The sequence below is a fragment of the Bicyclus anynana genome, chromosome 24 (assembly GCF_947172395.1).
Source record: "Bicyclus anynana chromosome 24, ilBicAnyn1.1, whole genome shotgun sequence".
Classification (NCBI taxonomy): domain Eukaryota; kingdom Metazoa; phylum Arthropoda; class Insecta; order Lepidoptera; family Nymphalidae; genus Bicyclus; species Bicyclus anynana.
This window is the reverse complement of record NC_069106.1, coordinates 10063340-10083749: the sequence shown is the minus strand read 5'-3', so window position 1 is coordinate 10083749 and position 20410 is coordinate 10063340. Positions and strand designations below refer to the sequence as shown.

Below are 20410 nucleotides of genomic sequence, written 5' to 3'. Positions count from 1 at the left end.
CCACACGGTTTCACCCGTGTACTTTCTATTTCCGTAAGAATATGGGGCTAAAATATAGCTTGTGACACTCACAAGTAACGTAGCCTTTTAGTGAAGAAAAGAATTTTCAATATCGGTTCAGCAGATCCAGAGATTAACCCTATAATACCCATCAAGAAAGTATATTATTTTAGACATACGAATAACTGCATAACCCATACAATACCCAACATAAATCATCATCATCAATATCAACCCATATTAGGCTCACTGCTGAGCTCGAGTCTCCTCTCAGAATGAGAGGGGTTAGGCCAATAGCCCACCACGGTGGCTTAATGCGTATTGGCAGACTTCACACACACAGAGAATAAGAAAATTCGCTGGTATGCAGGTTTCCTCACGATGTTTTCCTTCACCGTTTGAGACACGTGATATTTAATTTCTTAAAATGCACACAACAGAATAGTTGGAGGTGCATGCCCCGGATCGGGTTCGAAACTACGCCCTCCGGAATTGGAGGCAGAGGTCATATCCACTAGGCTATCACGGCTCACAACATTAATAAAATAGATAAAATAAAAACGTAAGAAATATAAAGAAAATAAACTTAAATATATTGTGTGTTGTTTCGCCGGCTGTAAAAAATATGCAAATAAAAAGGTTTGTATGAGATATGTCCGGTGATGTGGGGACAAGATTTAACTGTCGGTTGGTTACGACTTTACGACCGATAAAGCGGGGGAACTCGTAAAAATTCTCGTTAATTCGCCATAAATACGGATATTACTGCATACTGAAATACACGTATTGTTGGAATTGTTGATTTATATTGTCATAGAAGCACTGCCTTATAAGAAGGCTCAGCACTCAGCGGGTGATGGAGCTAGCTGTACTCGGAGCATCTGAATCAATCAATCAGCGTGATCGAATGAGATAGGTGATCCGCAGAAGAACGAATGTCACCTAATCGTAGCTCAACGAGTCGCGAAACTGAAGTGGCAATAGCACACTAAATCCATACTAATATTATAAATGCGAAAAAGTATGAAGATAAATTGGACGTTGAAGTAGAATATAGATCACTTTTTAGCCTGGAAAAATCTATGGTTCCCGAGAGCACAATACTTTAAATCAGATCTAATTTTAAGTGAATATTGTGTTTAGAGTTCTTCGTTCCATGTTCTGTGTAATATATTTATCTGTACCACGCAGACAATACGCAGCGTGTTCAAACCACATACTTTGAGCGTGGTGAAATAACGTTACAAACTTACACAGAATGTAAAACGATTGAAAGCTTTTGTTTGCGTGCTTAGAGGGATCAGATAAACAAAACTTCATAAAAACTGTTTCATTTTATATTCTATTTCCGCTTGTTATAGGTAGATCTACATACTCGTAGCAATAGTTATAATATAACTCACTTATTTTTAAGGAAATAGTTGTTTATTTCTTTCTTTTACTCTTCTTTTTTACTGCTTCTTCAAATCGTTAGTAGCTACAAGAAATGACCAAAATACAACTTACTTAGTCGACTCTTCTATTAGCATTGTAATGTTCTTTTTGCATAATTAATAGCCAGGAATAGAACAGTTTCTTTCTGGGTTCTTTACTTTTCTATTCTACTTGTTCAGTCATAGTACAATACAACACACTAAAGTGATGTTTCTATTAGCATTTGGCTGTGCCTTTCACATACAATAGTCATGTACAGAAAAGAAGACAACACCCCAGTTGACAGAATAAGAAAGTTATTCCCAGGCAAATGTAACACAGAATTGGGATTATCCTCAGCATGACAAACATCATGTACACTGGGCATGATAAAATGAATTTCAGAAGGGAAAAATCTGCTCTCTGCTTATGAGGCTCGATGAAACAAATGTCATTTTCCTTGCGTTCTGGAAATAATTTTCTCAATTAGAAACACAAACTTCAAAATAGTTGGAAGGGAATGGAAATGGCAATGGGCAGGCCACATAATTCTAACAGCAGATGAACGTTGGGGTCTCAAGGTGCTGGAATGACGACCCCGCACCGGAAAGCGCAGTGTTGGTCGACCCCCACTTGCAGCGGGTTGCAGGGAGCCGCTGGATGCTGGCGGCTCGAGACCTTGTTGTGCTTGGAGGTCCATGCAAGAGGTCTATGTTTAGCAGTGGACGTCTCTCGGCTGATGGCTGATGATGATGATGATGATGATGATGGACCTAGAAGTATAATTTAGAGAAGCTAAAACTTACTCGGCATATTTATGTTCGGTTATTACTCGGTACTAAGATTATTATGATTTTATCTATTTTCGATATTTTTTATTGTTTTTATTCAAATATCTTAGTGATTGTTTCTTTGTAAAATGTTTTGAAGTGGTTATGGATACCAAAATTAGTTTTATTTTAACTTCAGAATTTTCATTATAAAGAATTTTGATATTGAATTTGTGTTTATTGCTGTCAGTTGTCAATTTTTTATTTTATTACTGTCACAGATTGATTATAGTTTTAGTCTTAAGCGTGCTACAGACCTGCAGTTTTATCTGTTCAGTTAAATCGTCCATCACTCGGTCGGTCCCACTGGAAGTCTATTTTCTCGAATAACTTGGAAACTATTTGTTTCAAAATTACAAGAAAAAATATATTTGCCATCCTCTTACCAAGCTCGCTTGTTTGAATGTGTCACACGAGTTTTTTTTTAAATTTTCCATGTTGCCCCCAAAAGTGACCTTCATATACATAAATTTTAGAGTTTTAAAATGGTTTCAAAGTTTCCGAAAATCATCAAAAGCTAATTTTTGTATTTTTTAAAAATTTTACATACAGTAGTTTCGGAGAAAAAGGGCATGGTTAATTGTCGTTTATTTGTTTAAATAACTTGCAAGATTTTTTTTAAATTCCAAAAAAAAATATTTTTAAAATCCTCACAAGCCTCACCTTTTATTTGATGTATCACACGATGAATTTTACACAATTTTCTTTTCAACTTTGCATCTTACCCTCCCATGTTCGTTAGTATAAACTAACGAACATGGCCGAACGAACGAAACGAACATACCATATTCAAATTTCACCTACTCACATACATCTCTGCGTTTGGGTCACAAGAATTGATGTGTACTAAATATTAACTGGGATTGGTTTGGTACATTTGGAGAAACAGACAGACATTAAAATGTGATATTATATGTGCGCGAGTGATATTATAAGGGTTTCGTTTTTTTTTCTACGTAAATTCGGAACTGCCACCCGCTTTATGTCTACCTAGTGGGGGATCGACCAACACTGCGTTTTCCGGTGCGGGATCGCCAATCCATCACTTTAGGACCCTAACGTCTATGTAGCCTGCCCATAGCCACTTCAGCTTCGCGACTCGCTGAGCTATGTCAGTGACTTTGGTTCGTCTGCGGATCTCCTCATTTCTGATTCGATCGCTCAGAGAAACTTAGAGCATAGCTCCACCACATGCATATTCCACATTAAATCGAATGAAAAATCGAATGAAAACAAACAAACCGTTGCGACATTTTCATTTATTTCATTTTTATCCGTTGCCTGAACAAATACTGGCGCGTTGAAATTAAATGTTATTTTTTTTTTTTGCTGACGTAGCTTGTGTTGGTTGGTGTAACTAGACACTGAATGGAATACGAACATTTTTTACGAAGCTTTTATTGAACTCGTTCTGTTAGCCCTCATTCGCACGAGAGTTTTTTTAACGGACGTTAAATAAGCGTTCAAATAAGGTATGAAGTTAAAAGAAGGTCTATTTACAACGCTCAAAATTGAAAATGCAACTCAACTGCAACAAAAACTTGCAATACCAAGTATATGGGTATCAAATGCATTCCCACACCACAGCGTTTTTAAAACGCGACGCTTTTTTTCAAACAGTGTTGCAAGTAGCAGTGTTGTTGTTTTTTTAATTTTGAGCTATGGAAATAATGAATGAATTAAAATAAAAACAAATAAAAGCGACAATGTTGGGTTTTGACGTATCGTTTTTACGACTCTTGTGCTTATAAATTAGTATCGTGGGCACGCAGTGTAAATAAGATTTTTGTAAAACCATCGTTTTTTTTAGAATATGCTATATTATTGCAAATCCTACCCAAAATTTTACTTAGGTACTACATTGTTTATTCATAATACAGCCTATTTTATAACTGTCTTAACCTAATTATTATTTTAAAAAATATTGATACGAAGTTCTTTTATGCCCGTTTCCTGTTTAGAAACCAATAGAAAGAAGAATTATCTAACATCAAGCAAACGCTTCAGTATACAGCACTGATTTTCAGTTTTTTTTTACAAGTTAACCCTTGACCACGTCTCACCTGATGGTAAGTGATGATGCAATCTAAGATGGAAGCGGGCTAACTTGTTAGGGGGAGGATAAAAATCCACATCTCTTTCGGTTTCTACACGACATCGTACCAGAACGCTTATTCGATTGGCGGTACGGCTTTGTCGCTCGGATGGTAACTAACCACGGCGAAGCCCACCAGCCAGACCTAGACCAATTAAGGAAACCTCAATCGGCCCAGCCGGGGATCGAACCCAGGACCTCCGTCAAAGCTTTATTTTTAATTTATACACAATTTAAAAAACTGTCATCATCCCTATTCAATAAAAATAACTCTCCTATTACGTGTAAATCTTCGCGACAATTTTCATAACTCGATACGAAGTATGAGTAAACAAATGCCGTCTGATACAAAAATAAAGTAACACTCATCCAAACAGTCAGTCAAATTGTACTGAAATTAGTTCATTTCTTACTTCCAAATATTCAAAGAATCACTTCGTATTTATAACTATGAGGTGTTTACGTGTTCAGTTATTTGCTAATGTCTATATTACGCCTACGCATAGAAAAGTTAGTGGAAAAATGGGAAATTCTAGACAAACTAAGACGCAATAATCTGTACAGCCACTAACATACTTACGAGTACTTATAAAGCGGAAACCCCTGGGGAATCCTGGACTATTTGACGTGACAACTTCTTATAACTCGATGGAGACGGCTGCACACTCGAAAAAAGATGACGTCATGCGTCGTTCCCTCGCTCTAGAGTTGCCAACTTTTTTTACAAGAAATAAAGTATATGCTGGTCTATCAAGATTATTAAACAGTATTTTAGAAAAACGGACATTTCCTTTTGAAAAATGCAACCATTCCATCAGTATTTTTGACGTTGTCACGTTCAACTATCGTCAGTAAATCGACTTTACAGCAACCGATTTTTGAGATAAATGTAGTCTAGCCTAACTTCCAGTGAATGTCCCGTTAAAATCGACTCAGACGTTTCAAAGATTAGCACGGACTAACAGAAAGACAGACAGACGAAATGAGAAAACACAGTTCTCTTTATAACAAACAGACACTTCCATTTTATTTATAACCAGCTGACGCCACGCGGTTTCACCCGCGTAGTTCCCGTTCCCGTTAGAATACGGGGATAATATATTGCCTTATAGCCTTCCTCAATGCATGGGCTATCTAACACTGAAAGAATTTTTAAAATCGATCCAGTAGTTCCTGAGATTAGCACGTTCAACCAAACAAACTCTTCAGCTTTATAATATTAGTATAATATAATATACATGTAACGACTAGCTGACACCCGCAACTTCGTCCGCGTGGTTTTCTGTTTATCACAAATCCCGCGGGAACCATGGATTTTTCCGGGAGGAAAGTAGCCTATGTGTTAATCCAGAGTAAAATCTATTTCCATTCCATATTTCAGCCAAATCGCTTCATTAGCCGCAGCGCAAATAACAAACATACACACACACAAACTTTCGCTTTAGTGTGATAGTGTTTTGTGTTATATGTTGTATTATATAAACATTGAAAATTTCAACCAATTTCTTGAAAGAAAGAGCAATTCAGTTTTCTGAAATCTTCTAACCACTGGACCAACAACTTATTACGTCATCATTAACAATCGATATTCGGCTCATTGTTGAGCACGAGTCTCCTCCCAGAAAGAGACGGGTTAGGCTAAACCACGCTAGCCAAATGCGGATTGGCAGACTTCACACACGTAGAGAATTAAATTCTCAGGTTCCTCACGATGATTTCCTTCACCGTTTGAGACACGTGATATTTAATTTCTTAAAATGCACATAATTGAAAAGTTGGAGATGCCCTGGCGGATTCGAACCTGCGCCCGAATCGAATGCAGAAGTCATATCCACTGGGCTATCACGTCTCTCGTCTGAGGTAGTAAGTACCCATCGAATAAAAAAGAATATTTACGACTGGGTACGTAGCCATGTTATGTCTGGAATTCGCTCCGAAGGTGACAAGTTGACGTCTATTTTTAAAACACGCTCCAGAAATGTGGTTTAAAATAACTACACGTTTACTGAGTTGACATTAGGTTAGGCATATATATATATATATATATATATATATAACAGACAGTATATGTAAGACAAAATATTAATTTGTACAAACGAAAAGGAGATTTAAACCCACGTCTTACTAGACACGGGCATAAGTTAGTTATTTCTGCATATCGTCTGCAAAGAGTAAAAAAATCTTTCGTAGGTTTGGGTGTACTCTTCTATAATAAGATCCCCAAGACTGTGATGGACCTGCCAATGCATAGCTTTAAGCAATGTGTTAAAAACATTTACTTAGTCGAGGGTACTACAACATTGATGAGTTCCTTAATGATAAAGATGCTTGGAGGCCGTTGGATCAGCTTCCACCTTCACACAGAAAGTAAAACCATAGGAAATGTAAACAGTAATTGTTATCAATTGTAAATTATAATACTGTATGACTTTTTCAAAAGAGCAACTGTTGAGTTTCTTGCCGGTATCTTCTCAGCAGAACCTGCCTTCCGAACCGGTGGTAGAATCTTTACAAATAGTCAACTGACGTGTCAAAAGTGCTTGTAAACTGAGCCTACTTGAAATAAATGATTTTTGATTTGATTTGGTTACAGACCACAGTATAAAAGTGAATAAATATTATGACTTAACTAATGAACTAACTAAAAATGACTATGTAGTTAGTCCATACGCCGTAGAAATAGGTGCGAAAGGACTATCAGCAAAATCTCTCTATAACTTGCTTAATGACCTTGACCTCTCTAGTGCAGCTAGTTCTATATTAGAACGAGTATCCAAAGCTGCTCTAATATGATCTTACCAAACTTGGCTAGGCAGGGAGAACAACACGAGCAGAGAACGGGGAGTGTTGATCGATCGTCAAGGAATTCCTTTACCCTACATCCTGTAGTCACAAGTTCAGGACTCTGCTCGGAGTTTTTCTCTTTACAACTCGTTGGACACGCACGGTGAATCCATGGAATGCTAAGATGTTCGTCCCCGTCACCCAACTTAATAGCTTGGTATATAAAGTTAGTGTTCCGTAATAAAAAAGAAAGATATATGATATGATATGACATGATGTGATAAATGTCACGTGTCTCAAACAGTGAAGGAAAAACATCGTGAGGAAACATGCATACCAGAGAATTTTCTTAATTCTCTGCGTGTGTGAAGTCTGCCAATCCGCATTGGGCCAGCGTGGTGGACTATTGGCCTATCCTCTCTCATTCTGAGAAAGACTCGAGCTCAGCAGTGAGCCGAATATGGGTTGATAATGGTGATTATGATTCGCAGTATAGTGTTTTCAATATTTATATTATGGTTACCAAAAATAATATAGAACTCCCGCGCAAAACACGATAAAACAAAATTAATGGCCACACGAATTCAATATCATTTTAAAAATACCGCGCGTAGTTTATTAAAAAATGTTCTTTTTTCATAGAGTGACTCACTTTACGTAAAACACTTTATTATGATGAAACATACTTTCGATAATTTACTCGAAGCAGGATATTTTTGCGTTAAGTAAATATATTTAGGGTTGTCAGAACTATTAAAATGATTTATTAGCGTGCGAGGTATTTGTCTGGCAGCAATATTCATAATGTAGTAATCTAAACAGTTTACAATCATATAATGCCTTGTTGGTTCAATGGTTAGCCGAGTGAGTAAAGAGCATTAAGTGCTGGATTCGAGTCTTGAATTTTTATATGAGTACTCATATGTTACATTTTTATTATATTTTCATACTTGCCTATAAGCCATGATAGCCCAGTGGATATGACCTTTGCCTCCTTTTATAAAAAAAATAGCGAAAATTTAGTTTTTCACAAATCCCTCGGGAACCATGGATTTTTTCGGGGTAAAAAGTAGCCTAAGTGTTAATCCAGACTATAATGTATGTTAATACCAAATTTCAGCTAATTCGGTTCAGTAGTCGAGATGTGAAAGAGTAACAAACATTTATAACATCGGTTTTCGCAAATCTAGGAAAACCATGATATTTTCGGGATAAAAAGCCTATGTGTTAATCCAGAGTGAAATCTATTTCCATTCCAAATTTCAGCCAAATCGCTTAAGTAGTAGCGGCGTTAAAGAGTAACAAACATCCATACAAACTTTCGCGATAATAATATAAATAAATAACACTCACGATAGTTTAAATTAAAAAAAAATCCTCTTTCTAATAATAATTATAGTGTAGAAGGAAGAAATAGGAAAGCCTGGCGTCAAAGGCTGTTAATCCATCAGTATTTATGTTTATGGTAGGTAAGAACTTACCTACGGAACCCTACAATATAGGATCAAGTAAATTTTCATTTTGAAACCGTGTGAAACATCACGCCATGTTTTTAATAAAGTGCTTACGCTGCGCCTCATTTTGTGGAAACACTTTATATTGCTTCATCATAATGAATATACTCTTCATATAAACTGAAAAGCCAAATTATGTGTACATGAAATATAACTACATACTCTGTACTTATAATAAAACTGATCGAATTCTATACATTAATTCGCAATTTGAGATTTTTCTTACACCATTTGTTACACCAAACGTTCGTTACCTTAGCAAAAAGGACTACTAGCGCCATCTAGACCTTAAAAATGTAACAGGTACATTTTTACATTCTGTACATTGAAGATGTTTTGAAAAATTTTGTTGGGGGGGGGGGGGCATTATATAATCGATACTGAATCTAAAAATATTTTTTTTTCGAATTTTTGCTTGGTTTGAGACCATAAATTACAAAAATTTGTTTGTTGTAAAAAGATACGAAATATAATATGATTTAAAAATTTTTATAATTCAACCCCTAAAGTGGTGAAATAGGGCTTGAAAGTTTACATTGATTTCCACGCGGACGAAGTCGCGGGCGTCCGCTAATTTAAATAAAACGTACTTATTATGACGTAGAATTTACTAAAAACGAATCCATCAATCGTGTAAAGTAAAACTGTAAACAGTGACCTTTCTCCTTTATACATATTATACTAACGGACCCGGTCAAGCTTCGCTTTGATTTATGTGCACTTCTTCTCTATCTCTACCCTACCCCTACCCTACCTTACCCGTAGGGTACGGGTAAGGTAAGGCTATTTGTGACAATTTTAGGGTAGGTATCCCTACCCTAAAATTGTCACAAATAGTCTGCATACCAATTTTTAGCTATCTACCTTGAAAATTGCCGAATACTCCATACAAACTTCCACCCCATATTTTAGGGAAGTGGGGGGTTAGAAAGAGACAAAAAGTAGCCTATGTACTTTCCATCCTTCCAACTATCTCCACTTAAAAAATCACGTCAATTCGTTTTGTCGCTAAAGACGGACACACAAACAAACAGAAACACCACATAAAGTTTTAGTGTGAGGTCAAAAAACCTCGTACCGCAGAAGAGAAAAGTACAGAAATATCAATGTTACCTATCTGATGCTCTGAGTACTGGCGCCAAAATACACGAGACTCGCGCCAAAAGATCACAGATTAATTTCCTCACTGACTAAACATCGAAGAGGGCATTTACTAGGAAATTATATGAATAATGTACAGACGAGTAGAAAATTGGCGTTAAAAATTTTCTACACTAATACAATATATAAATAACAACCACATTTTTCCATTTTATTTTCCAATTATTTTTTGATACCTTTTTAATCTGTGCGTCATTGTTACAGATAAATTGATTAATTAAAGTAACACCACAGATAAATAACATATTTGTTTTCGTGTTTTTATAGTCAAAAAATAAAATAAAATAATGACAAGAGCAGCCTCTCTAGAATAATTATGTCAGTTTTAAATTCTCTTCTAAAGGGCCCTACTCACACATCTGCCGCAGGGGCAAACTAGGGAGCACGGCGGTTGTGGCGATATCGGGAGTATCTCTACACACTTGCCTGCCGTGCAGTGTTCCAGAATAAGCCGAGCTGAGCACACGTATTGAGAATGGCACCCATATTTTATTTATTTATTTATTTGGTCCACCAGTGACTGTCGCAGCATTTACACAAATACAATCTAAAAAAAAACACAAACACAAGGCTCTGCACAATCAAATGAAGGTAGACACGGCATGCACATTTCCGTAATATTAAAATAAATTGACGATTACATTAAATCAGTTTACATAAGAAAAAAAAACATTTATAACAAGAAAAGGAAACATTTTACAACTACTATTTGGATATACTATATAATACAAAAAATAAAATGGAATTGGTAAAAACAAAAAGAAAAATTAGTTTAGCAAATCTAGCAAAACTAACTTGCGATATGTCCTTGGTGAGTCTTTGTGGATATCTATAGACCGACTAAGTGCGTTATATAATTTACATAGCCTGGGCATAGTAGAATAGGCGCCAAAAACAGTTCTAGTGCGTTGCGGTACAAGTAAAGTAATAGCTTTGCGAGGGTATCTACTAGGTGCTCTAAAGTTAATTTTGCTTAGAAGATTTGGTGCGTCTATCTGGTTTCTCAGTAATTTGTATAAGAATGTGAGATCTAATAAGTCCCTTCTTTCATCGAGCCAAACATATTATCGACCACTCAAAAGATTGGAGTAGCCTTGGCGCTTTCTGTGGTGCTACCTCAAAAAAAAAGGAAAAGGAGATACTGGGTGAAGAAATAGCTACAGAAAAGAAGTCAGTTATGCCACATGAATATTATAAAAGTACACATTTTAATTCTACGCTGTTTGTACGTGCACTCCGTGTGACAGCTGCTGACAAACTGACTGAGAAATTGCCCCAATCGCGCTACACACGCACCGACGGCAGGGATGACTTAGGGATCAAGGATAGTCTCGCGCCCCTGCCGCCCTGCCGCAGGGCCATCCTCCCAAATTGCCCCGACATGCCTACACACATCACAATTAAGGATGCAATTAAGGGTCATCCCCACTCCTACACCCTAGATTGCCCCTGCGGCAGATGTGTGAGTAGGGCCTTTAATCTCAACAAAAAATGAATTTATGTGGTTATAAAAAAGTAAATTAGTACTTCAATACTTAATTAGATATGACTAGCTGATGCCGCGCGGTTTTACCCGCGTGATTCCTATTCCCGTAGGAATACGGGGATAATATATACAGCCTTCCTCGATAAATGTGCTATCTAACACTGAAATGATTTTTTCAAATCGGACCAGTAGTTCCTGAGATTAGCGCGTTCAATCAAACAAACAAACTCTTCAGCTTTATAATATTAGTATACATTTGCAGCATTACATAGATATCGATTAAATGTTAGGTTATTTGTGGACATGGCACTTTTCGGTATAAAAGCCTTGGGCTTTATCATCAACTTATTAAAATAAACATCATACCAATAGACAAAATGTCATTTACCTACTGTGTGATATCCACCAGTAAGCACCGGATGACTTTTTTACATAGAATACTTATATGTCAACTATACGTCAAAGATAGTGAATAATTAGCCTGCTGCTGGCCTATTCATTATTTTGGTCTTTATTATCAACTTATTAAAATATTCGAACGATAATTACGAATGTCATAATTAAGACTGCAAAACCAAATGTGACACGAACAAATAAACGAATGGAATCATTAAAAAAAGTGTAACTGTGTGTTTGTGTATAAAGTTATAAACAAACGTTCGTTATTGAAACTGAACTATTTTTATTTACATCACTGTCCGTGACTTCGTTTCAATATTTGTTTTTAGAACGTAAAAATAAATTTGGTAACGTAAAAATATTTTCGAAAGACCGTGCTAGTTTGTTATAATTATATAAATAATAGTATTAAAAGAAGGAGATGGTCCATTTCAGGTCCATTCTTGTACCCCGTATCATTATAATTTAAAAAATACAAGGATTTTATTAAAATCTAAATAAGTCAATAAATGTAACTAAATAAAAAGAAATAAATAAAAATAAAACCCAAGTTTTTGAGTTTTATCAAGATGGCGACCTTAAAGCAACTATGACATGTGACAATTGACAGCAAACGTCAAATCCATTACTGCATTGAAAACGTCAACAATCCGCCATTATTACCCGTATTAGTGTTGCGTGGTGTTACATTTCTTGGGAAATAATGAATATTATTTCGACAGAATTAAAGTAAATTCGTAGATTTGTATAATCAAAAATAGTTAAAAGAAATATTTTCTTTTATTTCCGATAGGGTACAATGACTGGACCTGGGCTCCATACAATTTTGGACCATCTCCTTTGTAGATTTGTATATATCAAAATATATTTGTACTAGCGGACGCCCGCGACTTCGTCCGCGTAAATTTCGATGTCAACTTTACTACTACCCCTACCCTACCCTACTCCTACCCTACCCTACCCCTACCCTACCACTACCCCAACCCTACCCTACCCAACCCCTACATATACCCTACCCCTACCCTACCCCTACCCTGAATGAAAGCGCCGGGCGTCATATAGCGGAATTTCTGCGTCTTTTAGAAATTTTGTATTATCTCCGAAACTATTTAAGAAATTAACATACTGTAAAGGGCAAATCTTATCTCCATAATATCCTTGTGATTATTAAATAAGGATTAAAGTTTAGTTGTATAAATAATGACGTAAACCTAAGTATATAAAATTAATAATTTTTAAAACACAAAAGGTACTATATCTGCTAATATATAGAAGATAGATATATGGTGTTGCGGACTTTTTTGTAGAACTTTTAAAGATACATAAAGTCTCTGTACATTAATTTCAATTTTACACAATAGTTAAGGCAGCGCATGCGAATAAGTCTGTTTAAGAGGATTTTCAGTCCGACCTGTATGACAAAAACTGTGATAACTCGGCTAATATATATGATACCAATATAAAATATAGCCTATAGCACTCCCCGATAATGTAGCATTCTACTGGTGAAAGAATTTTTAAAATCGGACCAGTAGTTCCGAAGATTACCCCATTTAAAAAATGTGACAAACTTACAAACTTACAAACTTTACCTCTTTATAATATTAGTATAGAAGTATAGATATATCAAAAACAGTTAAAAGAAATATTTTTTTTTATTTCCGCTAGGGTACAATGACTGATCCTGGGCTCGATACAATTTTGGACCATCTCCTTTGTTTACAAGATTAATTAATCAAAATATTACCAAAATCCATAATCAAGAGAAAAGGTTTGTATTTTTATACGTAAACAATAAACGCAAACTGGACCGATTTGACTGAGTCGACGCCTGGTTGATAATGATAATAATAATAATAATTAATAATACGGTTACGATCTCTTTCTGAGTCGATAAGTGTGCTATGACCAGCAGTGGCGGATTAAAGGTCCAGAACGCCCTAGGCAATCACTTTATCGGCGCCCCTGTACCAGCCATAGATGGCTATCAAAATATAAATTTTAACTATTTGTTCTTGCAATTACGATGACTTTGTATCATCAAACCCTAGACTTTTGTAGATCAGGACCCTTGTACTTACGCTAATGCGCGAATGAAATATGACGTTATTACTGTGAAGAAATCAAGAGAGACGACAGAACGAACTTCGAAATTCATGATTCCTCTCTGCTCTGGGAAATAGGCCTTAAAGTGTTTTGACAGATGATGATGTGTTATGTATATATCATTACAGATTTAGATTATAGATCAGCATTTAGTTCTTAATCCTCGATGTGTCATTTATTTAAAACTACACGCCCTTAGGCATGTGCCTAGTTTGCCTTACGGATAATCCGCCTCTGATGACCAGCCTTATACCAGGAACAAAAATGGAACACAATAAATCAACGAGAACGTTATTGTATCGAAAAACAACATCGTTATGCCTCTTATTTTGAATATACGAAACATGAGCACCTTCCAAACGATCGGCCCTCTTCAGAATATCATAAAAATAATCCTTTTTTATTGTACCCACAAAATTCTAGACGAAATAAAATGGAGTGGCGTAAAAAATACAAAGTTGGCCCTTAAAGTCAAGGCAATAAGGGTTAATAGAGTTTTTATATTTCGGACATAGAAGTACAATATACACTCGGCGAAATAAGGCTCGCTACACAAGCTTATACGACAGTCGCTTGAATTAAGACGTTTGCATTCTGAATGGCTATAGACAAAAAGTCCCTGTTCACTACCATTGTACAGATCGTAAATCAGCCAAACAGAACGTAAGTAATCAAGTTATCTAAATCAAGCTACCGTACCTTCCATTCGGTTAATGTTAGTCGGTTTATTAAGAAAAATAACGAGATCATCCTCAGAAGAGAGAGAGAGACGTAATAATCTTTAAACTCGTACACATCTGTATTTTGGTGTTCGGAAAGTTGTCTCAAAAATCTCACAAATCTCGTGTATTTTCATAAGTCTACCATTGCTTATTTACATAATAGTAGCTACTACTTGCTAGCCACCAGCGGATGCCAGTGACTTCTTCCGCATAATATTCAGTTTATCGTAAATCCCGCGGGTACTATGGATTTTGTCGCGATACAAGAAGCCAAAAACCTCCTCTCTCTCTCTCTCTCTGTACGTCCTCATCAATCATTCCTTGATTTCTGAAGATCGTGGTCCTGATAAGATCCCAACCACCTGCGGGTTTACGTTTTCCACCGGCTTCTGTTGTTAGACATTCGTCTTTTTATCCTCTTTCAGCTGGTTAACCCATAGTGTTGATGAGCGGCCCCTCGGTCTTTTCCCGTCAGTGACGCCTGTTACTATCAACCACCTATCTAAGGTGCAGTCATCTGTCACCACAGCGCATAATGTGCCTAAAATACCCAGTATTATGTTGGTAACACAAGGAAAGCCTAACTTTGATTCGGGACTGCGAAAGAATAGACACGTTTGTGCGCTTGGTTGTCCAAGGTATTCTTAAAATGCGCCTCCAGCACCAGGTCATCTCAAACGCATCTATTCTATGCCTTTCTATTGCTTTTATGTTCCAAGTTTCTACTCCATACCTAATATAAAATAGAGAATATTAGGTACGGACAAGGCTCTTGATGTTGTTTGATATGCCCAAAAAGTCCCTTAAATAGAAAAAGTTTAACCGTTTCAAATATAAGTACGGGCAAACAGACAGACAGGCTGGAGACAAAAAATTGAAGAAAGTTTATAATTATAATCACTTGAGAAAACAGTTTTGAAATCTTACACAGACACATTATTTATTTTCATGATAAATTACATACCGTATATTTTAGACTAGTAGACGCCTCCGCGGTTTTACCCGCGTGGTTCCCGTTCCCGTAGGAATACGGGGATAAAATATAGCCTACAGCCTTCCTCGATAAATGGGCTATCTAACACTGAAAGAATTTTTCAAATCGGACTAGTAGTTCCTGAGATTAGCGCGTTCAATCAAACAAACAAACTCTTCAGCTTTATAATATTAGTATAGATATCACTGTGCTTTAGTACAAAAACGCGGCACGATGCGATAGTCGCGATGGTGTAGTCAGCCTAAACGTAGGGGAATAAACAGACACTTTTGATACGGGCGGGATGACAATGGTGGTTTTATGGTTATGAGGCCGTTCCTTCATCAGGCGTCGTTTGCAGAATTGCCTCACTTGTGTAAAAAGCTGAGTAAAGGACGTAGTTTTGTAAAGTTTTACACACAACAACACCATGTCTAAGAGTTGCTACTGTACTAGCCTGAATACTTAGAACTAACTGTCCAGGCCCTCAATTTTCCAATTTAGAGTCTCGTCTTAGCTTTTTTTTACTTTTTACAAGTTAGCCTTTGACTACAATCTGATATGATGGTAAGTGATGATGCAATCTAAAACGGAAGCGGGCTAACTTGTAGTAGGACGAAAATCCACACCCCTTTCGGTACCGGAACGCTAAATCGCTTGGCGGTACGTCTTTACGTAGGGTGATAACCACGGCTGAAGCCTCCCTCCAGCCAGCTGGACTAATTAAGGATATCTCAATCCCCAGCCTGGCATCGAACCCAAGACCGCCGTCTTATAAATCCATCGCGCGAAGGGACAATTTTACATTTATACTAATATTATAAAGCTGAAAAGATTGTTTGATTGAACGAGCTAATCTCAGGAACTACTGGTCCGATTTGAAAAATTCTTTCAGTGTTAGATAGTCCATTTATCAAGGAAGGCTATAGGTTAAATATTATCCCCGTATTCCTACGGGAACGGGAACCACGTGGGTAAAACCGCGCGGCGTCAGCTAGTGCTTCATAAAAGTAGGTGTATCTGACTACTATAGAATGTTAATCCATAATGGCTTATGAAAGCTGTCCGTCATTCAGAGGACTTAACAGCAATATTGAAAGGTGCTTTTGCTATATTATCTCTGTTATCATCAATTAGGTGTGTCGAGTGATCAAGTCATAAAAAGATTGTATAACAGTGATATTGAAGTTTTCAAGTGGACCTTTTACGTTTTAACAACACAAGTTTTTCATCTATTTATATCATTGACCTCATATAATAAATGCATAGAAGTGACCAGGCATCGTACCTTTATAACTTGGTTCAGACCAAACCTGCACCATTTGTGTCATACCTACTAAATATTGCTCCAAATAGGCAGTTCTAATGATAAGCACCATATTTTAGTAAAACGGCACTTTAAAAAATCATTATGATAGGTATATGGATTTGACGTATCATCGAAACTATATAACTTGACACAGAGCTACATTACAATATTTATGCGATAGTAACTATTGCTGCAAATGGCTAGATAAAAAGATGCGTATCATTTATTTTGTTGGTGGGCACTTACAAAACTCTGTGAAATGTATAGAATTAACGAGTCATCGAACCTGTATAACTTGGTTCAGAGCACTCCTACAACATTTGTGCCATTCTAACTATTGCTCCAAATGGGCAGTTCTAACGATACGAGACTTTTTCTGGGCGGGCACTTGAAAATTGATAAAATGAATGGAAATAACGAATGTTCGAACCTGTATAACTTGGTTCAGAGCCCTCCTACAACTTTCATGTCATATTACCTATTGCTCCGAATGATTAGTTCTAACGATTCGTGCTATTTTTATTTGTTGGTCGGCACTTTCAAGAATGTATGGAGCGTGAATGATCTCCTTTTTAGGCAATATATTTTAGCAGATTCAGAAGTGGAATTACAAAAATAAGAAAACCAACTTAATTCACAAATCGAACTGTAACCAAAATAAGACCCTAGAATGGCAGAGAATGACCTTGAGTGGAATCACGCACTTGTGAACATTGTGTGTTAAAGACGTCTTTGATAGTTAACCAACACTCCCCTTTTCCACTCAAGTCACTCTCCCCGCCTATCCCAAGTAACCCATAAAGAATTACACAACAAGTAATGTGGACGGCTCGAACGCCACGAGCACACTGAAGTCTGAAGCCAGACCAGACGACGAGCGCCTTATATCGCAATTCGTTCCCGCCAACCGATCGCTACCCCTCTCTAAATCCCTTCTCTTTACGAAACAAGTCACGCCACCTAGCGCCGGCATGAGCAAACACGAGATCGAGCGATGTCATATCCGTCGCAGACTACTATTTCCAACAATATTTTATAACGAACTAAATACAAAACACTTTTCATGCAATAAGCAGATGGGTGAAGGTCGTTTCTAATACGGATCTTTTACTGATAGGTGTTATTTTTCTCTTTTTATTGTAGTACTTGTTTGTGTTTTATGAACATAATTACTTTTTAAAAAAAAATATAATATTTATATACCTCGAATCTAATCCAATTATGTTGCGTTACTAAACATGATAACCACTGTACCAAAGGGGCTGTTTAAAACAAGAAGCAATACGTGGTTCCAATGTAAATCAACAAAAGTAATCAATCCATTTTCCCGTCTACTGCCAAGCGGAAATGGCTCGAGGTGGTTTATAGGAAATTTCCTTTATTGGAATATTGGAACGTTATTCGAATCAGAGAGGTTATTAGAGAATCATGGGAATTCTATTGAAAATACAAATTGAATGAATTAATCTTAATTGAATTCACTTAATTGAATTTTAATCACTGCTAATGATTTTTTCTAATAAAATACAACAAGTTTATGATTAAGGGTCGTGGATGTTCATAGTTTTAGTTTTAGAATTAGCAGCTCTTTCTATCTTTCCCTCTATATTTTGGCTGGTGGGAGGCTTCGGCCGTTGCTAGTTACTACCCTACCGACAAAGACGTACCGTACTCCTAACAAGTTAGCCCGCTTCCACCTTAGATTGCATCATTACTTATCATCAGGTGAGATTGTAGTCAAGGGCTGACTTGTACAGAATTGAAAAAAAAATATAAAAAAATGCTATTATGGTGTAATGATCTTCTAGAGAAACGCTATAACGGCCAGAACTTCGTCATATTATAAAAGCTCAAAGTTTTTCAGACCATATGCTCCTATAGCTTGGCAACTTCGTTCGTAACACTCCCGATAGTCCACCGGGGGGCGTGTAGCGATGAATAAAAAACCCACGACTGATGCACCTCATTTCCCCGCACGCACGATTTCACACCCGCGCAGTCTTTCCTCCCGTCGTCCGCATATCATGATTTGAATAGTTATTAGGATAAGCTTAAATTCCTTATTGTATTATTTCTCAATAAAAAAAGATAGATTAAAGTAAGAATATCGCTTAAGCTTTCTATACCGACTCTACCACATCAACAGAAATTACTAGGGTAACATCACACACTGCTAGTATTAACATTGTATAAATCGAACATCAACTTGACATCTGCCTACTAAGCTCAGCCACACAAACACAGTACAAACATCATTCGAGCCCTCAGACCAATTATAGAAGGACCTGTATCGCACTCATAGTCACGAACAAAATTGTCTGTCATTTTCTGAGGAAAACGAGCTTAGATTTGGTATATATCTTAAACTAAACTAGAAGTTTTTGCCCGTTTTTTTACACAATTCAATTACACAAAAAGGTACTTTTACGGTGCTCTTTAACCGACGAACACGATTGGAACTATTTAACATCAATTCTATAGAGACAGTTTTTATAATCGCATTAGATCGGTGATCATATACTTTGACAGAAAAGTAACGTCTAGCGAGGCAGGTCCTATACAATAATTGGTCTGAGTTCGAGCCAGATGTCAAGTTAATCTGCACGAGCTGTAGATATGGTACTTACCTTCCAAAGCCATGAACATAGCAGCACCCATGATACTGTAAAGCACCAAACATATCGTCAAAAAGAAGTGCGTGAACCACTTCTTTGAGAGCAGCTTCAACTTATTGTAGAACCAAAAAGCACTTTTTTCACCCGCACTCAGGCCACTTTTTGCCGTGTTCATGGTGAAGTCTTTGAACCCTTCGAACTGTTTGAACATGAAGTCCGAAGCTTTGTTTTGGTACATATGGAGGAAGGGGTTGAAATAGGGGTTGTGGGGATCGGATCTGAGAGACGCCGGGGTTTGAGGGGTTTTGCCGTAATACTTTGTAGTTTTTGGCCCCCAGTACACTGTTGAGGCTGTAGTGGGAGCTTTAGGGGTGGTCGGTACGGGACTTGGGATTTGGAGGGTTATTTTGGGTTTATCTGGTCTTTTTGGGGGCGGTGGAGGTGGATAACCGGGCACTTCTAAGGTATCCATTTTAAAAGTATATTTTTTCTCGATTTATGTATGGAGAAAATGTCTTTTTTTTGATTTAATGGTTTTTTTGTATCTCTTGGTTGTGTAATTTTTCACCGACACAATTTTTTTGCGCGTTAGATAAGTAAACGTCCGCGAGAGATCGTCGTGGATGGATACTGGGATTATAAATAAAACTGGGTTCAGTCCATCCCACGTGTCATCGGTCCCTATCTAAAGCCGCGTACCCACGCTCGAACATGCTCGATGAGACATTCAGTTAACAAACATTTCGATGACCTTATTAACGGTGTCGGAAATATTTTACCGCAAAAACCCTCGACGATGACGTCTCTGGTGTTAATGCTGTGATTTTCTCAAATAAGGATTTAGAATTTTCTAAATTAGATCAGGTATGGTGGTAGGAATCAGCATTACCATCCTACTGGTAGAAGTACCGCCAACCGAAACCTTCTGCCTAATGCCGCGATAGAGGTTAGTAGGTCTATGGTAAGATTGATAAAGTAGAATTAAGGTTGTACCTCATTCCAA

At 37.0% G+C, this 20410-nt stretch overlaps 1 protein-coding gene across 1 annotated transcript in view; it reads right to left on the bottom strand.

Annotated features, from left to right (window-relative positions):
• The window catches only part of LOC112054902 (TWiK family of potassium channels protein 7), a 48321-nt gene extending 28315 nt beyond the window's left edge, over positions 1 to 20006 (bottom strand). The window contains exon 1 of the mRNA XM_052889048.1: positions 19420 to 20006. Within this exon, the coding sequence (XP_052745008.1) occupies positions 19420 to 19879 (460 nt within the window). The 5' untranslated portion in view covers positions 19880 to 20006. The remainder of the gene's footprint in view (positions 1 to 19419) is intronic.
• Positions 20007 to 20410: the final 404 nt, after the last annotated feature.